The sequence below is a fragment of the Rhipicephalus sanguineus genome, chromosome 4 (assembly GCF_013339695.2).
Source record: "Rhipicephalus sanguineus isolate Rsan-2018 chromosome 4, BIME_Rsan_1.4, whole genome shotgun sequence".
In the NCBI taxonomy this organism is placed as follows: domain Eukaryota; kingdom Metazoa; phylum Arthropoda; class Arachnida; order Ixodida; family Ixodidae; genus Rhipicephalus; species Rhipicephalus sanguineus.
In genome coordinates this window covers 331,833-355,194 of record NC_051179.1, presented here as the reverse complement: position 1 = coordinate 355,194, position 23,362 = coordinate 331,833, and the positions used below count along the sequence as shown (strand labels likewise).

The following is a 23,362-nucleotide window of genomic DNA, read 5'->3' as shown; positions in this document are numbered from 1 at the left end:
TACACCATCTCAGAGGCTAAAGCAGAAGCTGATGAGTTTAACCGATACTTCCACTCTGTATATGCCTCGAAAGATACTAATGTTGTTACTGAGCCTGAAGGGTTCATTTCTTCTATGCAGAATCATGTTGTGCACTGGGCAGGTATTTTCAACTTGCTTCTTAATCTCAAAGCTAAAAAAGCTGGTGGCCCCAATAGCATCCCTACAGTCTTCTTGTGAAGTTATGCAGAGTGGATCTCTCATTACTTGTTCACCATTTATAACGTGTCCCTAGCACAGTTTTGCTTCCGTCCGGAGGGGTGCTCGTACCGGAGGGGTGCTCGTATCCTTCCCACACACAAGTCAGCTGATCATTTGTGTATGTCTAATCACCGCCCAATATTTTTTACCTCAACAAGCGCACAGGTGCCGCTCTTAAAGGGGCCCTGCAACACTTTTCCAAGCAGCCACAGAATGGCTTCATTATAGGGGCTTAATTCCCCACGAATCGACCACCGCAAAAATTTTTAGAACCCATCCAGTACAAGTGGAGTTACAAATATTTGTCGCACACTGTAATTGCTTTCTCTCTTCTCTTGTCCTGACGAAAGCGCTGGAAGCTAAGCAAGGAGGGGTGGCACGGGGGAAGAAGGTACGACATGCGCACCTCAAGACCTTGCACACTTTTTTTTCTTTTTTTTTTCTTCGAATGCGCGGCATACTTTCAGTGCGATCGCACACACGCGGGGGCAAGTGACTGCCTCCCATGGTGGCCGCAGTAACTACCGAGCGCGCCATGTTCAAATCAGCCAATGGCGTGGCCAGTGGCAGTGACACCGTAAGCAGCATTTTTGTCGAGAGAATAGGAAGCGCTTTTTAGCCTACTGAGAATTTATTGTAAATCACAGGCCGCATGCTACGCTATAATGTTTGGCTCGCGTGTTCTTAGGAGCCTCGACTACTGATCGGCAGAGTTTTCTGACCATGCTGAAAAAGTGTTGCAGGGCCCCTTCAATAGCATGCATTGGTTGAAAGCATCGAAAAACCATGGGCATTACTTTTACGTGTAACATACGGCAATGTTCATTTATGGCAGGCCAACAGGAGATACCTATCACTGCTTGAAGTCAACATCGCAGCAAGAGTTGTCTTTCTCAGGTCTGTCGCATACACTCAAACCCCATTACAACAAAGTCACATCTGCCACGAAAATAACTTCATTATATTTGAAAATTCGTTATAAACGTTTATTTGTAACACTGTATCTATGGCAAGACTATTCTTCATTTACTTTGTTATAACTGATAATTCATAATATCCATGTTCGTTATATCGAGGTTTGAGTGTATCAAAAGAAGAATAAACACTGGCTAGAGGAAGAGAATGTGCAATTTGATTGCGTTGAAATTGGACCAAACACCACCGTAATCGAACCCACTACCTTGATTGCTCAGCAGTGAAAAACCATGTGTTACCGCAGTGGGCACCTTCAGGCTCAAGCTTTCAGTCTTTCTTCGTCCTTACTTTTCTCTCATGGTTGCTTTGTTGGAATAGCTGTACAGCAATGGTGCCCTCAGTGATTCCAAGCTGACAGACACAGCTTTGCCACAAGATCAAGGCGCATCCTGTATATGCCTAATAACAACCATTCACCAACAACTTGGCAAATCCGTTGCCACTTACAAAGCAAGTGCAAGTTCTCGGGTGGCTGTGATGCAGCCACTTACCGTAGCCCTGCCGACGCATCTCTTCCTTGGCACGTAGCCTGTCTTGGCGCTTCTCATTGCGTGCCCTCCGCGACCGCTGACGGCGGCGCTTCTCCACATCCGCTGTGGACGAGAGCGCATAGAGAACGTTAGTGCTTAATCACCCAGCACCTCCCAACACAGACATGCATCATGAACCACACTAATGAAAAAAAAAGTTTCCCAGAACGATCTGGGCTCACTGTAGTAATGATGCTAAATAAGAAGAACACGCTGTGCTCAGGAGGGCAAGGGAACACCTTATTACAAAGCAAGTTAGCGTTCAGGAATGCAAAGAACACTCGAATTAAGTACAGTCGCCGACCGATAAATCGGACACCGATAATTCAGACATGCTCGGTAATTCGGACAGTCGCGCGGCACCGCCGTTGATCCCATAGAAGTAATGTGTAAAGACGACCGATATTTCGGACAGCTGCGAGATCTACATTCGATAATCCGAACCCTGTCCGAGACTGTCGCGCACGCCGAATCGCCAGCCATTATCTTCTCCGGCACCCGTACCATACAAAGTATGGCCTCAGACATCAAAACGAAAGCTAATTGGTGATCTATGAGGCTCTATTTCGATCGCTACTTTATGCCTCAGATTTGTGATTTGAAATGCCGATCTTGGAGGCACTGGTCAACTGTGGGAAATCCTATCGACATCACGAACATCCTACATTCCGGTTCCTGTATCCTCGCGCTGCGCTGCTATCGCCGCCATTCTGTCGAATGCGTCTGCGGTAAAGCGTTATGCGCTCGCGTTCATTTTTATCTTAAGACTTGCTTTATTTTACGCTCTGCTGTCTCAAAAGATCTGAGTTAAATGGCACCAACAGTGCCCTCACAGCCAGCGCCTTCGACAACGAAACGCGGCAGATACAGTCAACTGCCGATTTTCCGGACATGCTCAAAAATTCAGACGCTTTCGCGGCACCGTCACCAGCCCCATAGACGTCAATGGTCAAGAACGTCGGAAATTTCGGACGCTATAACTCTTCGACGTCCGATTTTTCGGATTTTCTGCCCAAATTGCTGGTCCGAAAGGCAATAATTGAAGCCCCCACCTCTGCCGCATCTGTCATCTCGTGGGTTCGAACCAGCGCTTTCGCGAGTCGACCTGTTTGCGACAGTAGCAGAGTCCTAAAGTCAGCTTTGTGGCGATGCCGACCTGTTATGGGGTGAAGCGGACCGGAAATTCAAAGGGGCCGCTATCACGGCTGTGCGGCGATGTCTTACGGATAAGCAGTGGAAATGCACAGAGGCGTGATGGCGGCAGGTGGCAAACGCGCCAGTACGGCTCAATCACTGACAAGCCTTACGATAAGCATCTTCAGTCAACTGCTCGATAGTGCATGTGGCCTGGTGCAGTTGCATGCGTAGTGCATGCATTTAATAGGAGAGAGCCCAAACGCGCCGCGCCGCCATTCATGCTGCCTCTTTGTGCGACCGCTAAGTGCGCCGCACAGGCGCGTTGCCTTCACGAATGAAACCAGCTCGCCATCGTACAGCGATCACATCACACTGGCGGAGATACAGGCGGACTTGGTTGCACGTAAGCGGAAGTGCGGGTAGCAACGCATTGACAACTTTTTTCGGCCACCGGGACCCTGAAGTGTCAATAAAAGTATTTTTTTTCTGACGCATTCGTTTTTTCGGACATTCGATAATTCGGACTTATTTACGTTCCCCATGAAGTCCGAATCATCGGTCGTCGACTGTACTCATGGGCTGTATCTTTAAGATAAACGTCTGTTTATAGTGACAAAAACAGAATAGTATCATGCATGGGCTGTGACTGTCTAAAATGAACAGAAAATATTAGGGCTGTGCGAATATTCAAACTTTCGAATGTTTTTCTAATAGCGTTTGCTTTTCAATTTGATTCGCACCGGAATTTTACTATTCGAAGTATTTAAACTTCGGGAAGTAAATATAAGTTCATAACGAAAAATAAATATAACGAAAAATCGGCATGCAGCGTGCTTGGTCTTTCATTTCGGGGCGCCGACGTGCAAAACTGCTAGCCCATTTCCATCGATGCTTCGAGCAGTCACTGTGCGACGGGCTTGGCCGGGGGGTCCCGCTTCCAATGTGTAAAATGCCCGTCCACTGTTTCGAGGAGCCAGCGGGCGATGCAATTTGTTGCTAGCAACAAAGTACATTGCAGCTGCTCCGCTTTCGCATGTCCGCTAGCGTAATGTCCTTGCTCGCAAATTCTGGATTCGTCTCGTGCATCGGCGCTGTGAGCGAAGTTAAGCCTAGCCACGACTCGGAGCAGTAATCTCGGTTGCGGTGTGCCCGGCCGTGGTGCCTGATGTTTCAATGAAAGTCATGCTCTATCATGACTACAAAGGGTCGTCCCGTGATGGTTTTCGTCGCGAGGTCCAAAGTGCTGATAACCAGAACCTCTAACCATGGGTCCGAGTCGATCCGAGACGCGCGTCTGCGATGTTTGCGACGAGCGCAGCGCGGTATCGCAATCGGATAATTGAGTTCCGCTTGCAGCTGCCGAACTAAAGAGCACTTACATTCTAAATGATCGTCGACCTGTGAACACAGACCGAGCCGTGACCACGTCAGCAGTGACCTCGCGACACGCAAGCAGCGGACGACACACTCCCAGAGTGAGGATAAGACCAATGGGGAGGCGTGCTGGAGAAACATGGTCAATTGGAGGCATCGAAACAAACTTTATTTAAACATTTGCTTTTCGTACGCTTGTTTCTGAATGGAGGACCTAGCTGAAGCGGGAAATTTGAAGACTGAGAAATGTTCTTTCAAAGAGCACTAAATGGCAGCGCCAAGATGTGCTGTTGCGGAGCTATAACAGTGTTTTTGCGATTTCCGCAATATTTATATAATTATCGCCACCTCGGCAGGCGCAACAAATTTTTTACCGCACTTCTACGTAGTTTTCAGTGAAGGTATTTTTTAATCAAAAAAAGGGCTACAGAAATGAACTGAAAATGTGATTTTTAAAAGTTTACTTCCTTTTTATGATATAAAAGCCACATCCCCCTCCCCTTCAAGAATAAATCCGTTCTTTGACAGTGTTTGTGGCTTATTTCTCTCCGGTTATAATAGACCCATTCAATGTTTACATAAAAGTCGTAACAGTACATGGATTTTATACTCCCTTTACAACAGACCAAAAATCCTCTTCACTATGAAGGTCTGTTGTAATGAGGTTACCATATTTGCACGTGAATAACGCGACCGTGAATATAACGCGAGGGGGGTACTACCGTTCTCGATGAAAAAAAGTTTATTACGATTATAACGCAAAATGATGCAACTGTAAACAGTAATCAAAAAGTGGTCGCCCGCAGAGCTTTATTTGTATTTACAGCCGTTGAAAATGCTAGAACCACTTGCTCGCCTGATTACTCTTCCTCGCTGCTCGAGTCCTTATCGCTGTCGGCAAAAACCGCGTCGTCCGTGCCGTCCAGACTGTTCGAGAGGCAGTACGTCAGGAATGCCCGTGACACTATCGCTGACAGCAAGGCCTCCCAAGCATTATGAATCCATCGAGCAACCTCGCTCACTGAGGCTCACTTCATTCGACCCAATGGAGTCAGTTGGCGATTGCTAGCCTCCAGCCACTGTTTGTATTCCCATCGTACGAGATCCTTAAAGGGTTTATTTATGCAGACATCCAGTGGCTGGAGCTGCGACGTCATTCCTCCGGGAATGACAAGGTCGGTGTTGGACTTGCGGAGCGCTTCCTTGACCTCATTGGCCAAGTGGGCTCCAAAATACGTCTAGTGCAAGCATAGCTGGAGTGTTGAGGAGTGCGCCCAGACGTCTTCCCCACACAACACGGATCCACTCCATCATGGTGCTGTTCATCCAGCCCTTATCGTTGCACCTGACGTACATCCGGGGCGGGAATGTCTCGTTCTTGGGCAGCGCCTTTCTTTTAAATATGAGAAAAGGTGGCAGCTTACGCCCATCCGCCGTGCACGCCAGCATCATCGTCACCCGGGTCTTCTCGTTGCCCGCTGTGCGGATGTGTACCTCTTTGGTGCAGAGTTCGTCGATCACGTAGCCAGCCGGAATGTCCAAAAAGACTGGCGTCTCATCCGCGTTTCCGATCTGGCATACGGGGTGCTGCTTCTCTCTCCTCATCTGAATCACAAAGCGCTGAAACTCAATGAGCTTCTCTTCGTACTCGGCTGGAAGCTTCTGGCAAATCGAAGTCCTTCGGCGAAGTGAGAATCGCGCACGACGCATAAACTTCTGCGCCCACAAGTGGCTGGCCTTAAAGGTGTCACGGGGCATGCCGGCCTCACGTGCAAGCTCCCTTGCCTTGATCTGGACGAGTTCGGCATTGACAGGCAGAAAATGGCCACGACGTCGGCGCACGAATTCTACCAGGTCCTCTTCAATTTTCGGGTGACGGCCGGTCTTGGGCCCACAGAACGCCTTGCGAGTCGGTGCGGCTTGGAAGATGCGGTCAAGGCACTTCCTCAAACCTCGAACGGTTGACTCCGTCACTCCGAGATGCCGCGCCGCACTCGAATTGCCCCTCTCTTTGGCCAGCAGGATCGCCTGTTTTTTAAACGCGGCAGTATATTGATTCCGCTTATTCATTATGACAGGCAATGCGGAGGAAAGTGCGTTCTGAACACAGCGACAACCGAGCGCGAGGCATAGGGAGGCGAAGTTATTCCGAAATGATTGTTATCCACGTGTTGCCACTGTGGCTCCCATGGCGCTAGCAGTGCTAGCGACACAATGCGATCGCCACAGCATACCGTGGTGGCGCATGCGTCGATTGCAATACGCACAGTTTCCGTACTGAGCGGCGGTGCTCCAAGACGCCAGGCAGGCATCGGCGACATGGTGCCTTCCTGTGCGTGGTCTGGAAGCGCAAGTCGGAATAAAATGTGCTATATGGTGCGACCAACCCGCCAAGTTCCTGGATCGTGCGGCGCACGCTACAGGTACGAAAATTCAAAAGAAGGAAAGGCTCGAACAAATTTCACGCTATATTTGTGTCACTTTTTGTCACAAACCCGAATATAACGCGAGGCGCCTTTCTAACTCGCAAATTTTTGGGAAAAAACTTGCGTTATATTCATGCAAATACGGTATGCTGTATGCGTTCCATCGCCATTTTGTGATGGCAAGGTCACTGCATCTGCCACTGACAGTTGGCTGTTGCTAATGCCGCAAACGTGGTTTCAGTTTCGTACTCTATCGACTCGTTTTACGAAATGTGCTTACCGAATAATGTCTTAGCGCCGCGAGATCAGTGTAAAATAAAATTCATTAGTATCTTCCAAAAATCGGTGCAACATCAAGTTATCCACGCTCATGACAATACAGCACGTTACGTCAGCCGCGTCACTACGCGACAGTTAGCAGCAGTTTCATTTTCACGCAGCAGACAGCACGCAGACGCCAGGTGTACTGGTTGTTGTGCAAAAGAAATTGTTTTCTTTATGGCCATGTTTTGCGCTACATTTTAATGCGAAAGCGTTACTTGGTTGGTTTGTGAAAGTGCGCACTCGTCCAGTGTCCACAAAAGTCGTGCACAGAAAACACGTGCACTCTCCCACCGGCATTGACAGCGACGCCAACATGTGAAGTGTTGTCAACACCACTTTGGTTGTACCATTTCACGTAAATAAATATAATCCGGCCTCCATATTTTCTCGTTCTTCATAAGACATTTAGAGAACACGACTTAGGGATCTTCCGCAACTTCTTTATGTAATTTCGCTTCATGAGTATTAAAAAATATCCGAGAAATATCCTAAAATTATTTTATTCACACTCAAACATTATTTGAATTCGCTTTGCACCCAAAATTTTGCTATTCGCACAGCTCTAGAAAATATAAATCAACATAATATCAGTCTCATTATGACAATCATAAACAAGCTACAAATTTATGTGTCACAATTAAACTATGAATGATAGCATGTAAGCTTGTGAGGCGTACCAAATGACCTGGGTCAACCAGACAAAGGAAGATTATTGAGACACGCACGTGCAAAGTATTCCATGGTGGCTTGCTTGATGACAGGTGGCTCCAACTGCACTTCTACCACCTGGATCTCGCACGTCAGTGGCAAGTGACGCAAGTAGCGCAGCCGCCTACGAAGCTCCTGCAGCAGCACCACAAGGTAAGCACAGTTTTAAACCCATTCCATAACCAGACGCATATGTGCCTCCAAAGTGGAAAGTCACAGAGTGGTCTACATTTTCTATCCAATCATCTTTATTCAACATCTCCCCAAAGATTCAGGCATTCACACAAGACCTGCAGAAGGCTTAATTAGATTTGCATCCCACAATCAAGGTATGAAAGGAGAAATGATTGAGGGCCCCCATTTGTTACACAACCCAGTGAAGCCAAGAGAAGCATAATTTCTGAGGTTTCACATGCCAAAACCGCGAAATGATTATGAGGCACACCACAGTGGAAAGCGCTGGAAATTTCGACCACCTGTGGTTACTCAAAAGAAGGAAAGCGTAGGGCATTAGTTATTTGAGCGTATTAATTACAACACAAAGGTAAACCAAGTAAACTGGAGAAAAAAAAACTTGCCACCAGTGGGAATCAAACCCCGAACCTTTGAATTGTGCACTCAGTGCTCTACCAATTGCTGCCGTGGCTCAATAACCACACTTTATGTCGCCTATTCTGTGAAGAAAACAAAGGTTGCCCAGTCAATGATAGGACGTGACCGTATTTTTTAGAGACGAAGGCATGCCCCGCCCATTGTGCGCTGGCAATTCTTCAGCAAATGTTCCTTTTCAGTTATTCTCTCTTGGGGGCCAATCAGAGGAAGACAAGAAATGAAGGAAGCATTGTTCAGTTGCATGACAATACCCTTAGCTGTCACTGCACTGTACAGTTAGTAATACCGTATTTTCCAGTGCATAACACAGTCTTTTTCCAAAATTTTCAGAAGTATTTTGGCCGATTCTCAAGGAACTCGTGTTGATGCTGATTAGTCTTTTTTGTTAACTAATAGAACAGCTCGATGTGAATGATGTGTCATAAATGTAATAAGGAAGCATCAACATGACCAAACTAGAGTTCCATAACAAAAATAATAGTAAATAAAAAGGGGAAAATAAAAAATATGTTGCCGTGCAGTTTTCAGCTCACAGAGGCTGCGCGAGTTTCGGAGGCCGCAATCGGTTAGCTCAAATGGTGTAAGATGACAATAGTGGTGCTGCTTGCACGACTGATTTGGCCAACTGATTCAGCCAGTTGGGCCAGTCACTGTATGCAGCTTCGTTTGTTCGCTTCGTTGCATCTTTGTCATTCACAGTTCACCGTTCATCTGCAGCACGTCGCCTAAATGGAAGAGCTACACGGCGAAGTTTAAGCTGACTGTTATGAAGTACGCAGAAGAACACCGAAACCGAGCAGCGAGCAGTCACTTCAACATCTCCAAAAAGATGATTCGCAAATGGCGGCGTTCTACAGACAAGCTCCAGGCCATGAAAAGCGACAAGTAGGCTGACCGTGGCAAGAGGGCACGATGGCCAGAACTTCATGGACGTCTGCATATGAGGATACTGGAGCAGCGTGCCCAAGGTAGGGCGTTGTCAACGGTGTAGCGGCGCCTCAAAGCGCAGACACTAGCCAAAGAAATGGGCACCGTTGGTTTTGTTGGCGGGTCATCCTGGTGCTCCAGGTTTATGCACCGCTAAGCGTTAGCAATGAGATCCCGCACAAGTATGTGCCAGAATCTGCCGGCGGATTTTAAGGAGAATCTAGAGAGATTTCAAGCCTACGCAAAGAATGAAATTGAAAAGCACAGCATCATTAACAGCCATATTATAAATATGGATGAGTTGCCACGGACATTTGACATTCCTATGGAAAGCAGCGGGGCACGCAGGAGTTGCCACGGACATTTGACATTCCATGGAAGGGAGCGGGGCACCGAAAGGCGACAAGACCATCACGATCAAAACTACAGGCCATGAAAAAGCGCACTTCACTGTTGTGCTCACGTGCTCGCCGATGGGCAAAAGCTTCCGCCTATAATATTTGAAAGGAAGAAAATGCCCAAAGAGTCCTCACCCGGCATTGGAAAATAAAAATTTGACAAATGTCAAGGGCTGGATGGATGAAGACATGATGGGCAGGTGGCTCAAGAAGTGCTTCTCAAAGCTACCAGACTTTTTTTTTTTTTCATGCCAAGAAGGGCCTCCTGGTCATGGACAGCATGCGGGTGCACATAACTGAGCTGACGCTGCTGAGGTCATCCCAGGCGGAACGACTAAAGTACTGCAGCCTTTGGACATGGCAGTGAACCACAGTTTTAAAAGCTGTTCTGCGGTGCCTGTGGGAGTTGTGGATGACCAAAGGTGAGCACAGTTATACTGCAACAGGGCGAATGAGCCGTGCTTCGTTCAGCATCAGCAAAATTGCAAAATGGGTCCGCAATGCTTGGTGTGCAGAATCAGACACGGTAATTGCGGGGTTGCGCAAGGCAGGCCTGCTAGCTTCTTCAGTGCCTGAGCTCAACGAAAGCCACAGCAATTCCGAAGAGGGAGCCCCAGCGTCGCTGCCGCCAGAGCTTGTTGAACTATTTCAGAGCACATCTGAAGATGAAGACATTGAGGGCTTCTAATAATAAAATCTTTTCCTGCAGTTATGCTGGATATTTCAGTGGTTGTGCAGAACTTTTCTCGAAAGTTTAGTGCTTTATAAGTTTTTACAGAACAGCGCTCACAGACGTAAGTACGGCATTTCACTATGTTCGCGCAACCGCACACTATGAAGTTTTCTTGTGGCAAGTGAATGAATGCAGGTGCGTCATACAGAGTAGAACCTCGTTGATACATTTCTGAAAAAAACACGAAAAATAAACGTACCATCCAGGAAAATGTACGATCCGAATACGGTAAAAATTCAGGCTGACAAGTCTATACAGTGAACTCCCGTTAAGACGAACTCGTTTAAGACGAATTCTCGCTTATGCCGAACAACGTGAGAACGTTTGTTTGGTTTTCCATAGACCCAATGCAAAAAAAATCCGCTTAAGACGAACAGCCTTGCACCTGCTCTTCTGTTAAGACAAACACTTTCGCGGAGACCGGGAGACCGAGGCGATTCTACAGAGGAATTTTGGCAATCTTGGGGGGGCATTCCCGCGGCCGGAGGGAAAGAAAATACAAAAGCAGCAACGGCGCGAAGCGAATTCGCGCCACGGCGGAGGGAGGGAGGCAGCGACAAAAGAAAGGCCCGCGGCATCACCCGCACTTCGACCCGCAGAGCGAGCGGCAAAGCAAACAAGAAGAAAATGAGAGAGCGAGAGAGTTTTGAGATCGGCTATCGGCCGCGAAGAAGCAAGCAGGGGAAAAAGCAAAAAAAAACAAACTGACGACTGAGACTCCCTATTCGCGAAGAGAGCAGCTCACATGACCAATGCCGTTTCTCAGCGGAAACATGTGAGCTCGCGTCGTACAGGTACAGCTCTCTCCACGTGGATGTTCTCCCTCTCCGACCTCGCCGTCGCTGCCGCCGCCATCGCCGAGGAAACGAGTTCTTTCTCTGCGCCGAGCCTGCGATCGCACGTTTTCTATTCCATGCGCTTTGTTTGCTTCGCTTGTCTCGTTGAAAATGGCCAGCAAGCCAACTGTACAACGAAAGCCAATCGAGCTTTCAAGGAAAGCAGAAATTTTGTCCGAAGTGAGAGCTGGCAAGCTCACGAAGACCGAGATTGCACGCAAGTTCGGGATTGCGAAGAGCACGCTAACGGGCCTCGTGAAGGATAGTGCACGGGTAACCGCTGCAGTGAGCGATGGAGACTTCGCGCCGAAGCGAAAGAAGATGCGGACGGCTGCGCACAAGGGCTTGGAGGATGTTCTGCTCGCATGGATCCAACGTGCTCGTAGCGTGAATCTGCCTGTGAACGGCGTAGTTCTGAAGGCAAAAGCGGAGGAAATTGCCCTACGAATGAACATCGAGTTTGCCTGCAGCGACGGATGGCTCGATCGCTTCAGAAAAAGACACGGACTTGTGTTCCGATCTATTGCCGGTGAGGCCGCCGCCGTTGACGAAGTGACCTGCAACGATTGGAGGCTGACCAAGCTGAAGGAGATCCTTCAGGATTATGACCCCGGCGACGTCTACAACGTCGACGAGACAGCCCTCTTTTACCAGCTGCTTCCACAGAAGACGCTCGCTTTCGCTGGCGACGGCTGCACAGGGGGAAAGCACAGCAAGGTGAGGGTTACCGTACTCATTGGCGCAAACATGTCAGGAAGCGACAAGCTGAAACTGTTGGTCATCGGCAAATCAAGATCGCCGCGCTGCTTCAAGCACTCTAAAACGCTGCCGGTGACCTACACGGCCAACTCAAAATCCTGGATGACTCAGTCGATTTTCGAGGAGTGGCTGCGAGACATGGATCGCCGTTTCCAGAAAGAAAAGAGACGCGTCATATTCCTGGTGGACAACTGCCCTGGGCACGGGCACGTCGCCGACCTTCAGGCCATTCGCTTGGAGTTTTTGCCCGCTAACACCACAGCCAAGCTCCAGCCAATGGACCAGGGGGTGATCAGCAGCCTGAAAAGGCACTATCGCCGATCTCTTCTGCAGAGAATGTTACTGTGCATGGAGAGCGACAAACAGTACACAGTGGACCTGCTGACAGCACTTCACCTCCTCACAAATGCCTGGAGCCAGGTGACTGACATGACTATAATAAATTCATTCCGTCATGCTGGTTTTGTGGTGCCCGAGTGCTCGGCGCAGGACAGTTGCGAAGACGACGAGGAAGAGGTGAGCCTCGTTGCCTCGCTAGGCAATAAAGGACTCGTCGTGGACATAGGTAGTTATGTCACTGTCGATGAAGATGTGCCAACCTGCAGGGAGGACACATTGGACACATTGATTGATGAGGTTCTAGAGGTTCCTTCGGAGGTGACGTCTGAGGATGACGAAGATGCCAGCATGGGGCCTGCGCCAGTGGCAAATGATGCTGCAGATCTCTACATTAGTTCGTTAAGGAACTATTTTGAGCAGCATGAAGGAACTGAAGTGTTTTTGAGATCGCTAGGAGATATGGCGTCATTTGTGGCTGCTCGGCGATGTGCACAACAGCGACAGACGTCCATTATGGACTGGATCAAGCCGAGCAAGAGCACTTGAACGCAGTTGCCTATCAGGTTACTCCCTCAAATAAATTATTTTTGTGTCTTTTTCCTTCACTGTAAGTGTACTTGATACTTTGTTTTGAACTAAGATATTTGCATGCACCTAGGTATGTAGCCAATTCTTTTTTCGAGGGTGCTTCTGATAAGACGAACATCTGATAAGACGAACAATTCTTCATGGTCCCTTCGAGTTCGTCTTAAGGGGAGTTCACTGTATGGAGGTGCATGGGCAGAAAACACCTGTTTTTCAAAATACATAGTGGGACTCTTTGATTTTCAAACTTCTGGCAGCTAGAGGTAAGCCAGCTAGTTCTGATCCTGACAGGAAACAACGCCGTGGTCACGCGGGCTGAAATCCCGAGACAGCCTGAAGATTGCAATATCGAACACGGAGATCACCAGCGTAAACGTAAAGTAACGCTACCACCGTGGCAGCAAACGAAACTTTGCGACGTGTTAGCATCTGTTCTTTCTGCATTGCCGCTTGGAAATACACTGAAACCTCGTTATAACGAACACGGATATAACGAATTATCGGTTATAACGAAGTGAATGAAGAATAGTCTTGTCACAGCTACAGTGTTACAAATAAACGTTTATAACGAATTTTCCGATATAACGAAGTTATTTTTGTGGCAGATGAGACTTTGTTATAATGAGGTTTGAGTGTATGGGACTAGTTTTGTCAAAGAGCGGAAGTGATATTCTCGAGCATACACCTTTGGGATACTATCATGTACGTTCCCAAGATCACGCACAACTCACCCCGTCCACGAAGAAAAGTGCCACGCCACCAACGGCTTAACAGGCTCAACAGTGCATGTAACAATCACGGTACAACACGATGCAAAATCTTGCGAAAGTGATAGTGTCCCCAAAAGCGACAGCTGCTCGTGGCTATCACGTACTACGTCACACACACGCGCCGATAGCTTGCGTTCAGTCTGAACTTGAGACATGCGACGGCACGTTTGCCGCCACTCGTAATCGCACCATCTCGCACGGTGGAACGGGCTTTAGAAGATAACGCCAGGCATAATGGAAACCAAAGGTGAAGTACCCAAGCGTGCATTGCAATCCAGTGAGTCCTTACAAAGATGGCGGCGAGCACGCATGGTCTCTTTTTGCGTCTGATAGCCAGAAATCTTCCCGAACAAATTTGTCCTGGCAGGTTCTGGCGTCTCACGGGTAAGCAGAACTATCCAGCCAGAGCAAAACGAACGCCGACTGGAAGTGCTCCGCGCGATTGGCGGAGCGACCCGATAATAAACGCGCTCTGGGAGAAAAGTGTGAAGGAAATGACGTCTTATCAACCATATCCACTGGGCGCAATGGCGGCGTTGCTCTGGTCAACTTTTATGGACGTAGTTCTAGAAATGTTAGCTATGGTTACGTGGTGCGCGGCGTGCCGTAGGTCTCGTACCAAACCGCAGCAGACTGGAGCAACAACAGCATCTATTCTTTGTGCCGCATAGCTCCTCAGTGTTCTCCTGGCTGTTGTTCTAGTCATGGGGTCTGAACAAAAGTGTGTGGAGCGAGTGCGTATCAAGGTACCGTGCTACGGACGAAGGATTTGCAGTGCTCAGCGATGTCGTGCTAAGTGCTACAGAAAAGACATTTTTTTAAATCCATTTGAATATTTTGAGGGCCAGCATGACCGCCTGCCTTCGGGACAGTGCGTGGTCACAGAGAGCTAAAGCAATGACTGAGGGGGCGATCGAGCAATTCGGAGCAGACATGGAGGAGACGACCGAGTAATTTGCAGAAGACGCGGAGGAGATAACTGAGCAAAGCAGAGACGGTGTGGAGGGGGAAATTATGCACTGCGGGGAAGCCGCTGTCACTGCAAGGAGGCAGTCTGCCACTTGGCGCTTCACAAGTACACGAGAGAGCCCGTTTTGCAAAACTAAATGAGAGTTTCTGGCTGCAGTACATACCATACAACCGCAGTTTCCCACATTGCGAACGTTGCTGCCGAATAATCGTATTTTCCGAGAATGTATTAACCAGAACATATTACACATTTGTGTTATCTTTAGTTTTCGTGATTGCGAGCGTAGGAGCCGGGAAATCGTACTAAGCGGGAACGTATCAACGAGGTTCTACTGTACAGTCGCCGACCGTTTATTCGGACGCCGAAAATTCGGACATGCTCGTTTATTCGGACACCTTCGCGGCACCGCCACTCGTCCCATTGAAGTAATGTAAACTCACTACCGAAAATTCGGACGCCCCACAGCCCGCCGTTCGATTTTTCGGACTCCGGGTGGCTGATAGTACACTGTACTGATAGAGTGCGACGTTGAACGCCATAACAAGCTGTCACCAATGTTTACAATATTTTTACTAGGTTGCCAGCACTGAAATGTTCCACTGGCTATAGCTGAAGATCGTGCCAGTGTCAAAAATCCGCGCAGAAGTTACCGATCTCGAAGGCTATGTTTGTTGGCTACACGTAACGGTTGCCTTTTGGCTTTAGCCAGTCACGTATCCATTGAACGGCTACCACGGCCAAACAGCAGGCCAAGCCAAGCCAAGCTTGGAATCGGCTCTGTGCGGCGTTTGAGGTGAATGACAGCGCGTACGAGTACGACGCGGATCCTAATTCGGACAAAGAGAGTACGACAACAGATTACAGAAGCGCTGCAACATCAACTAGACCAACGTCGTTTCCTTTTGGCGTGTGAGGGTTTGCGTTCTCAGATGTTTCTGTGGCTAGGCCTGATCTGCATCCCGAGCTTTGTGTCCTGCTCGTGCGAGGCCTGATCTGCTGAAATTGCTCCGACGCTGCCCGTTCCATGTGCGCCGTCGGAACTAAAGTAACGCGGCAACTACAAGGCCCTGACGATGGCGAAAAAAGCGGCGATTATTCACCAGGTGGAAGTTGCTTTGGAGTTTTCGCCGAGTTGGGCGATGAGATCATCCGTCAGCTACTCGAACCAGCGCATGTGGACAGTGACTGCCTGACGACGCACCTCCCACACCACAGCCATCAAATGCGGATTTAGCGTAGGCTGTTGCAGTGCTATTGCCGACCATCAGGGGTGGCCAAACATTGGCTGAAATACAGGCCGACTTGCTCGCGCGTAAGCGTACATGTGTACAGACGCGCACCAACAAGTTTTTTCCGGCCGCTGGGCCAATAAAAGTGCTTTTTTCTGCTGAATCCTTTTTTTCGGACTCCCGATTATTCGGACTTTTCAGCGCTTCCCGCCGAGTCCGAATAAACGGTCGGCGACTGTATTCATTTTTTACTTAAAAATTTTCTAAAAGTGGGGGGAGTATCTTATACACCGGAAAATAAGGAACTCATTGGACAAGCTACGGACGCACCTTGAAAGCTGAAACAGAGAACAATAACCTATAGCTGTTAACACGGGGACTCACATTATCGATGGAGGCACCCTCGATCTCCACAATGCGTGCCGTGAATTTCACCGGAGCAAGCTCCAAGGCGCCGTACTCGTGCGCCAGCATCCGTGCGTTGAGTGCGTGCAGGAACACGGGCTGACCGTCGGCCGCCTGGAAGTAGTAGAAGCTGTCGCCTCCGGAGACACCCTCGCGGCAGCCATTGTTGTTGCCAGCACCGTTTGTGGCAGTGCTGACTGGCATCTCCAAGTCCTCTGCACCGACTATGCTGTCCTCGGCGCCACTGCTGCCGCTGCTGATGCAGCGCTCACGGCCCCGCACTTGAGGGGAGTCTGCAATGATGGACACAATAGGAAGTGAAAAACTTTGATATGACACACATGTGCCAAAACTATCACATGCAACAAACCAGATTCATGCCACGTTTTTCACAAATGCTTGTGTGGAATGAACATAAGCATATACCAAATATCAATATAAGCGCATCCATAGATCGCAAATATTAAATATAAATAACCTTGTTATGTTGACAAGGCAGAAGATTCCACGCGTGCATTCATCAAACTGTCTTTTTGTAGTGACAGCATGACAACTGGCAACACACGAACAGAGCCACTCATAGAAGGTCGTTATAACAAAGCGGGATATAATGAACTAATAGATGTAACGAAGCAATCCTAATTCCCCTTGAAATTCCCATAGACGCCCATGTATTTAAAACCTCGTCTTAATGAAGCTAAAATTTCCTCGCAATGGATATAACGAACCTTTTTTTTCCCCACCGAGCATTTACTGATCATTTGGTAGCCGGCAAGTCAATGTCTCTTAGCGCGCGACGGTTTACGTCCCATCACAGATGCGGTAATTCAAAACTCGTGCCTCGCGCTCCCGAGGAGCCGTCTGCCAACACGCGCAAGGGTGTGCGTCTGCCCGCCTCCCCTTTCCACTGAAACTCGTGGACCCGCCCGCGCACGTCACCCGGCCTCCCCTCTCCCGGGGAACTCGTGGACCCGCCCGATCTCCTGTTGCGCGCGTGGACGGCAACGCGGCGACTGCGGGCCTTGTTGTTGCTTGTCGTTCGCTGCGTGTGCATCAGAACAGCGTCTCTCTCGGTTCCCGCCGCTAGACGGGAGATGGACCACGGCAACGGCAAACGAAACCGCAAAACGATTACAATCGAGCAGAAGGCAGCTATGTTGAAAGCCGTTGAGTCCGGTGTCAAGAAGAAAAAAGTTGCCCATGATTTCGGCGTAGCGTTGAGCACGGTACCGCAAGCGTGTAATCGACCGAATTCTACTCAATATAAATAAGCATGACGCGTGAGACGACAGTCGACCTCTACATGGCGATCGAGATGCTACAGGCTGCTTGGATGTCTGTAACAGCAAGCACGATTGCCAACTGCTTCCGGCATGCCTCATTTGGCGTCAACAGCGGCGGTGACAGCGAAGATATCGGTGCTGCCGCCAATGAGGGTGCCGCGGGTGACCAAGACCCGGCGTCGTGGGACACTCTCCTTGACGCCGGAGTTGTGCCCGACTGCGACACCTTTTGCACGTACGTCAGTGCCGATGCTGACGTGGTGACAACCGAAGAGCTGACAGAGGCTGAAATTGTGCGCGCGGTGACAGGGGTGGTGAATGACGACAGTGACGAATGTGTCGACGACAGCCCGGAGTTGGTGAACCCGATGTTCCGACGTCCGCGCAAGCGCTGGATGCGGCAGACCTGCTGCGCCGCTTCTTCGGCGCTCACGATGACGGCGAGGACGGACTCGACATAGTGGCAGCGGCCGAAAAAGCCATTATCCGTCTGAGGAAGACACGGCAGAAGTCTATTAAGGACTTTTTTTATGCTAAGTGAGCCGCCAGCTGGTGTGCCGAGTTTGGCGTGAATAAAGTAGCAGTTATTTGCTGTTTTTTCTTCTTTTTTTTTCCGCTAGTTTTTCTCCGTGCGACGGCAGTTTTTCGTTTGCGTGGCGGGCTGCTGTGGGATTTGGTGGTGAGTACATCCTCTCTTGCGTGCTAATTGTCGATAGAAATGGACATTGGCTGTAACGAACTAATGGTTATAACGAAGTAATTAGGACTCCCCCTTCAATTTCGTTATAACGAGGTTTTACTGTATTTCTGAGCAGCACGTTGACAATCTCATTTTTTTGGGACAAAGTTTCCTACTGGACTCAATATTTCGGGCTGCCAATTATTCCAACTTTCTGGGGGTCCCCCCAGTGTCCAAATTATCAATTAAATTATCAGTCTGAATGACCTGTCAGCTTAACTTTGTAGAAACAGGCAAGTGCATCACATACGCAAATGCGTAACACCCTCAGTGTGAAATTCCCAAGCAGCCTACTGACCTGAAAGCAGGCTGTTTGTCATGTCGGGCACCAGGTCACCGTTGTCGTCATTTGTGTGTTCAGAGCTGTCGCTGGTCTCCACACACTGGCACCTTTGGTGAGGAATACATGGGAGTACAGGGAAGAGAAAGGGTTACTCAAAGCTTTTGAAAGGCATTTCATGTGGTAACAGATAACACAAAACGATAAAAAGAACAAGCAATACCACCCAATGACATCTCTAAAACACGTATTTCTGATGGGGCTTGGAATACAGGAAAATGCACAGCCAGACCCGTACAGGAAATTTTTTTTCTTTTTTTTTTTGGGGGGGGGGGGCACTTGGAGCCTTGACTTCGAGAAAAACACCTATTTTAAATTTTTGGTAAAAAACACCTACTTCCCCAAACATATCTAAAAAATTTACGAAATTTTCAAAAGATTTACAATAGGTGCGATGTATTAAAAGGGGTGTGCGAATATTCGAAATTTCGAATATTTTTCATGTGGTATTCGATTCGATTCGCACTGAAATTTTAACACTTCCCAAAGAAAATGCAGTCAACGTCGATTGAAAGTGACCCCTTAATTTTCAAAGCTTCACCTCATTACCTTCGTACTGCGGCAAGCTGCCTTTCAAGCTCCGTTACGGTCACTGGCCAAGAGACAAGTCCGGTTGAGTGGTCCCTAGATTTTCATATCTACCTCAACACCCCGTATTGCGGCAAAGCTGCCTTTCAAGCTCGTTACGGGTGAAGTTAGGCAAGAGACAGTCAACGTCCGATTGGAAGTGGTCCCTAGGTTCAATATGCTTCACCTCCTCACACCCCCAGCCAGCTGCCTTTCAAGGTCCGTTACGGTCGAACTTAGGGCAAGAGACAGTCAACCGTTGGAAGTGGTCCCTAGATTTTAATTTTCACCTTCACACCACCCTTTGGCCAAAGGCCTTTCAAGCTCCTACGGGCAAATGTATAACTCAAGAAAACGCTGGTTCCAATATGGAGATGAAAGATTGGCAGCTGGGGGCTCAAAGCTGTTTTGACTGAAATTGGGCAGGGAGTCCGAAAAATCTGACGCCGAAGCTTTTTACACCAAAATTCAGATTTTTATTATCGAGGTTACGAGGCAGATTTGGAACTTGGACTTGAAGGGAGCACACCCTTGTCCGCCAAATTGGCCTTCCACACAGTTGAAAGAGGAGGAGAGGCTGAGGAAATGGCATCCTGGCTTCCGTGTAAAGTGTTGTAGGCCACTTTGGTTGCACATATCATAAATAAATTCGGCCTCTAAAGCCTCACTCTTTAAGAAAGACAACTATGAAATTGACCCCCAAGCTTCATCAACTCGAAAAGAACTTTCATGTTTTTCACAAGAACATACTTAGGGATTCTCTGCAACTTTTTCTGTGATTACCGAATTATTGAAAAAATGAAATATCGAAAATTACGAAAAAATATTCGATTCGCACTGTCTTTATATTCGATGTCGCACCCAAAATTTATTCGCAAGCTCTAATTCAAAGCTCTTTTCCTCTGAAATATTCTGAGCCAACTTCAGATATTTAGAAATCTTGACTGAGAGTGGAACAAAAACTTTTTATCGCTCGACAGTCTCGCAAGGTTCATGCGAGGCTGCCACACTTGCAACAATATGGATGCTGTCCCCGAATGTAGTGGCATAACTGTCGAGCAATTCGGTGTGAATTAACCTTTAATGGCCAATATTTGAGGCTGCAGTAGAAACTGAAAACTATCCGCACTGCTAACCATAAAACAGAAACGAGTGAAATGCTCGGAAAAAGATCAGGCAGAAGGACGACATTCATCCACAGAAGGCCTCACTCACCTCTATGTTGCCCTCAGCGTCCACCATGGGGAGCTGGTCACCCTGGCTGTTGGCGTTGACATCCAGCGAGCCCACCTCTTTCTCAAGGTCCTCTCGGCGTCGCTGCAATGCCTGTGCAGCCAAGCACGAGGTCAGCTGAACAGCGACACCATCCACTTCACACCCTCAATCAAGGCTGCTTCTGCAATGCCTTGAAGGTGTAGCAATGAGTGAGCTATCCAAACTCTTTCAAAGTGTCCCCAGATTACTTACATGGGCGTGTGTGCAATAACGAGTCTTAGTAACAGAGACTGCTAGTTGGTAAGTATCATTCTAAAAAAAGGGCTAAAACGCCTTAATTTAACACGCCAAAGCCTTAACAGTATCTCCACGTAGACCACCACCGTGCCGGATTAGGTTTGCCTGTTAGGGCATGGATAAGTTTTCGCCTTCTTTCTTTTCAGCCGTGTGTCTCTTCAGTTGTTAGTCGGCATTTGTGGTGTCCTACTTCTTTCTTGTGTCCGTGTTTGCACGCCCTGTCTTTTTAGAGTCGAGTTGAAGCAGTTTCCACACAGCCAGCTGTGCTTACATGAAAGCATTACAGCCGTTTCCCAGGCTGCCACCATTATTAATTGCCAGGCCGAGTTCACCAAACCACAGCACATATTTAGGCCACCATTATTAATTGCCAGAAAAAAAATGCAGAGTTCGCAAAGCTAATATCCATTACTTAGGCTTCACACCATTGACCACGAGGATGCAAATGGCACTTTCACAAGACAGGATAATTGCCATAGCAACAAGGTACACCCAAAGGGCATAAATTTGTTTGGAGTGCCCTCCTCACACCGTACGAGCGCCTTTTTTTGCTACTGTAAGAGTGCAATTTAGTTGTGGACACTTGCGGCTTTCTTTCTCATTTATCCGCTCAACACATAATCACCGTCGAGCACTTGCCTGCAAGGCAGCTTGCACAAAGCCGGCCTCGGGGGCGTCTCCTCCTCGAGCAGCTGGGATCGCAGTTCGGACTCCTCCGGTCCAACATGGCACCCAGCGCTTAGGGGCACGCCACCAAGACCCTCTGGTGGCACGTCAGACGCTCTTCTGCATTCCATGAAACCAGACAGAGCTCCAGCATTACATAGGTAGCACGCAATAAATGATGCCAAGCCGTCAAACTTCCATGTAACAGTACACAACCTAAACTGCAGATGTGCAACAAGGCTGCCTGCTTTTAAAGGGAACCAAGGCGGCATTTTCCATTCCCCTTTCATTACAACTACGCATAACCACTTTTCCATCATCCAATAACTGAGAGCCACAGCCCTTGCAGTGACCTACACGCAGTTTACAAAACGCACTGGACGTGAAAATGCCCATAGCTCCCTCCACAAGGTGTCTTGCATCATTTATTCTGGTAATGCAATATCAACAGGTTTTTTAAAATTGGCTCATGACTCTCCAAGAGTTTGATACTATAAATTCAACCAACTCTAATAAACCCAGTTACAGTATAACCTCGGTACAACGGATCTGTTTACAACAGACATTCAGATATTACATACCAATTAGTGGCGTTATGCCGACCTCCGTATTTGTTCCATTGATTGAGCTTCGTTTACAACGAATCCTGGTACAACGGACATTCGGATATAATTGACTAAAATGTCAGGCCAGCAAGGTGGTCAGGACTTCTTTAGAGTAGACTTTTCTACCACGGACATGCCAAATTCAATAACTTCCGACTTCAAACATCGCTTAGCATACTTTCGGGACGGGAACACCACGCCGCGGATGTCGACGTACCGATTTAAGAACAAAGGCCGCCGATCTCCGGTCTGTCGATGGTCAGCTATGCCTAGCTGTAGTGATGAAAAATCGCCGCGCAGTGTGCTTGGTGTTGCGTTTTGGAACTCTAATGCGCAAAACTTCTAACTGCTGCCACCGCTTCTCCGAGCGGTCACTGCGCGGCGAGTTTTGCCAGAGGGGGGGTCCGCTCCTGATGCGCAAAATGCCCATCCGCGGTTCTGAGGAGCCAGCGGGCAATGTGATTCGTTGCTTGCGACAAAGGTCATTGCGGCTTCTTCACTTTCGCATCTCCACTAGCGTGATGTTCTTGCCCGCAAAGTTCGGATTCGTTTCGTACATCGGCACCATGAGCGGAGTTAGGCCTAGCCACGACATCGAGTAGAAAGCTCGGTTGCGAAGTGTGTGGCCGCGATGCCCGATGTTTCAAAGTACGTCATGCTCGATCGCGAGTACAAAGAGTTGTCCCGCGGTGGTCTTCGTCATAAGCTCCGAAGTGCTGATAAGCGGAACCCCTAACAGCGGGTCCAACGAGTCAACGCTATTACAGTCGCACGTCTGCGATGTTCGCGACGAGTGCGGCACGCTATCGTAATTTGATGATTGAGCTTCCGCTTGTAGCTGCCAAACTAAAGCGTAATTATATTCTAAATTATCGTTGACCCGTGAACACAGAACGAGTGCGAACGCATCACTAAGCGCAATTTTCGACAGCCATGACCTCGCGACACACAAGCAGCAGGTGACGCTCCCTAAGCGAGCATCACGGCAGAAGCAGCCAATCGGAGGCCTTGAATTGAACTTCAAACACGTGCTTTTTGTACGCTTGTTACTGAATGGAGGAGCTAGCTGAAACGGAAAACTTGCCGAGCTGTAATTTTGAGAAACGCTGTTTTTCTTCTTTTTCTTTTTTGCTATTTCCGCAATTTTCGCCAAGTCAGCAGACGCAAAAAATTTTTAGAGCACTTCTACATAGCTGTCAGTGAAGATATTTTGGAATCAGGGAGAAAAAGGGCTACAGAAACTGTACATGCGATTTTCCGAAAATTTCATTTTTTTTTTGGTTCCCTGTTAAGAATACGACCATGTTTGTGACTTGTAATTCTCTCCGGTTATAACAGACCCATTCAGTGTTTACATAAAAGTCTGTTGTAAC

The 23,362-nt window shown here is 48.3% G+C and overlaps 1 protein-coding gene across 1 annotated transcript; it reads right to left on the bottom strand.

The window, feature by feature from the left end:
• Positions 1–1,592: 1,592 nt before the first annotated feature.
• On the bottom strand, positions 1,593–20,530 carry LOC119389280 (RING finger protein 10-like). The gene is made up of 5 exons (XM_037656482.2): positions 20,422–20,530; positions 18,598–18,689; positions 16,257–16,570; positions 7,732–7,849; positions 1,593–1,808 (listed from the first exon to the last, which is right to left on the bottom strand). Exons 2-5 carry the CDS (start codon positions 18,617–18,619, stop codon positions 1,615–1,617), a joined length of 648 nt encoding a protein of 215 aa, XP_037512410.1. The 5' UTR covers positions 18,620–18,689; positions 20,422–20,530; the 3' UTR covers positions 1,593–1,614.
• Positions 20,531–23,362: the final 2,832 nt, after the last annotated feature.

Coding starts and splice junctions, on each gene's coding strand:
- LOC119389280 (XM_037656482.2), bottom strand. CDS start 18,619: ATGACAAACAGCCTGCTTTCAG. Junction 16,571..18,597: donor GACAAACAGCCTGCTTTCAG/GTCAGTAGGCTG, acceptor CCATCATTGCAG/ACTCCCCTCAAGTGCGGGGC. Junction 7,850..16,256: donor AGGGTGCCTCCATCGATAAT/GTGAGTCCCCGT, acceptor GTGCTGCTGCAG/GAGCTTCGTAGGCGGCTGCG.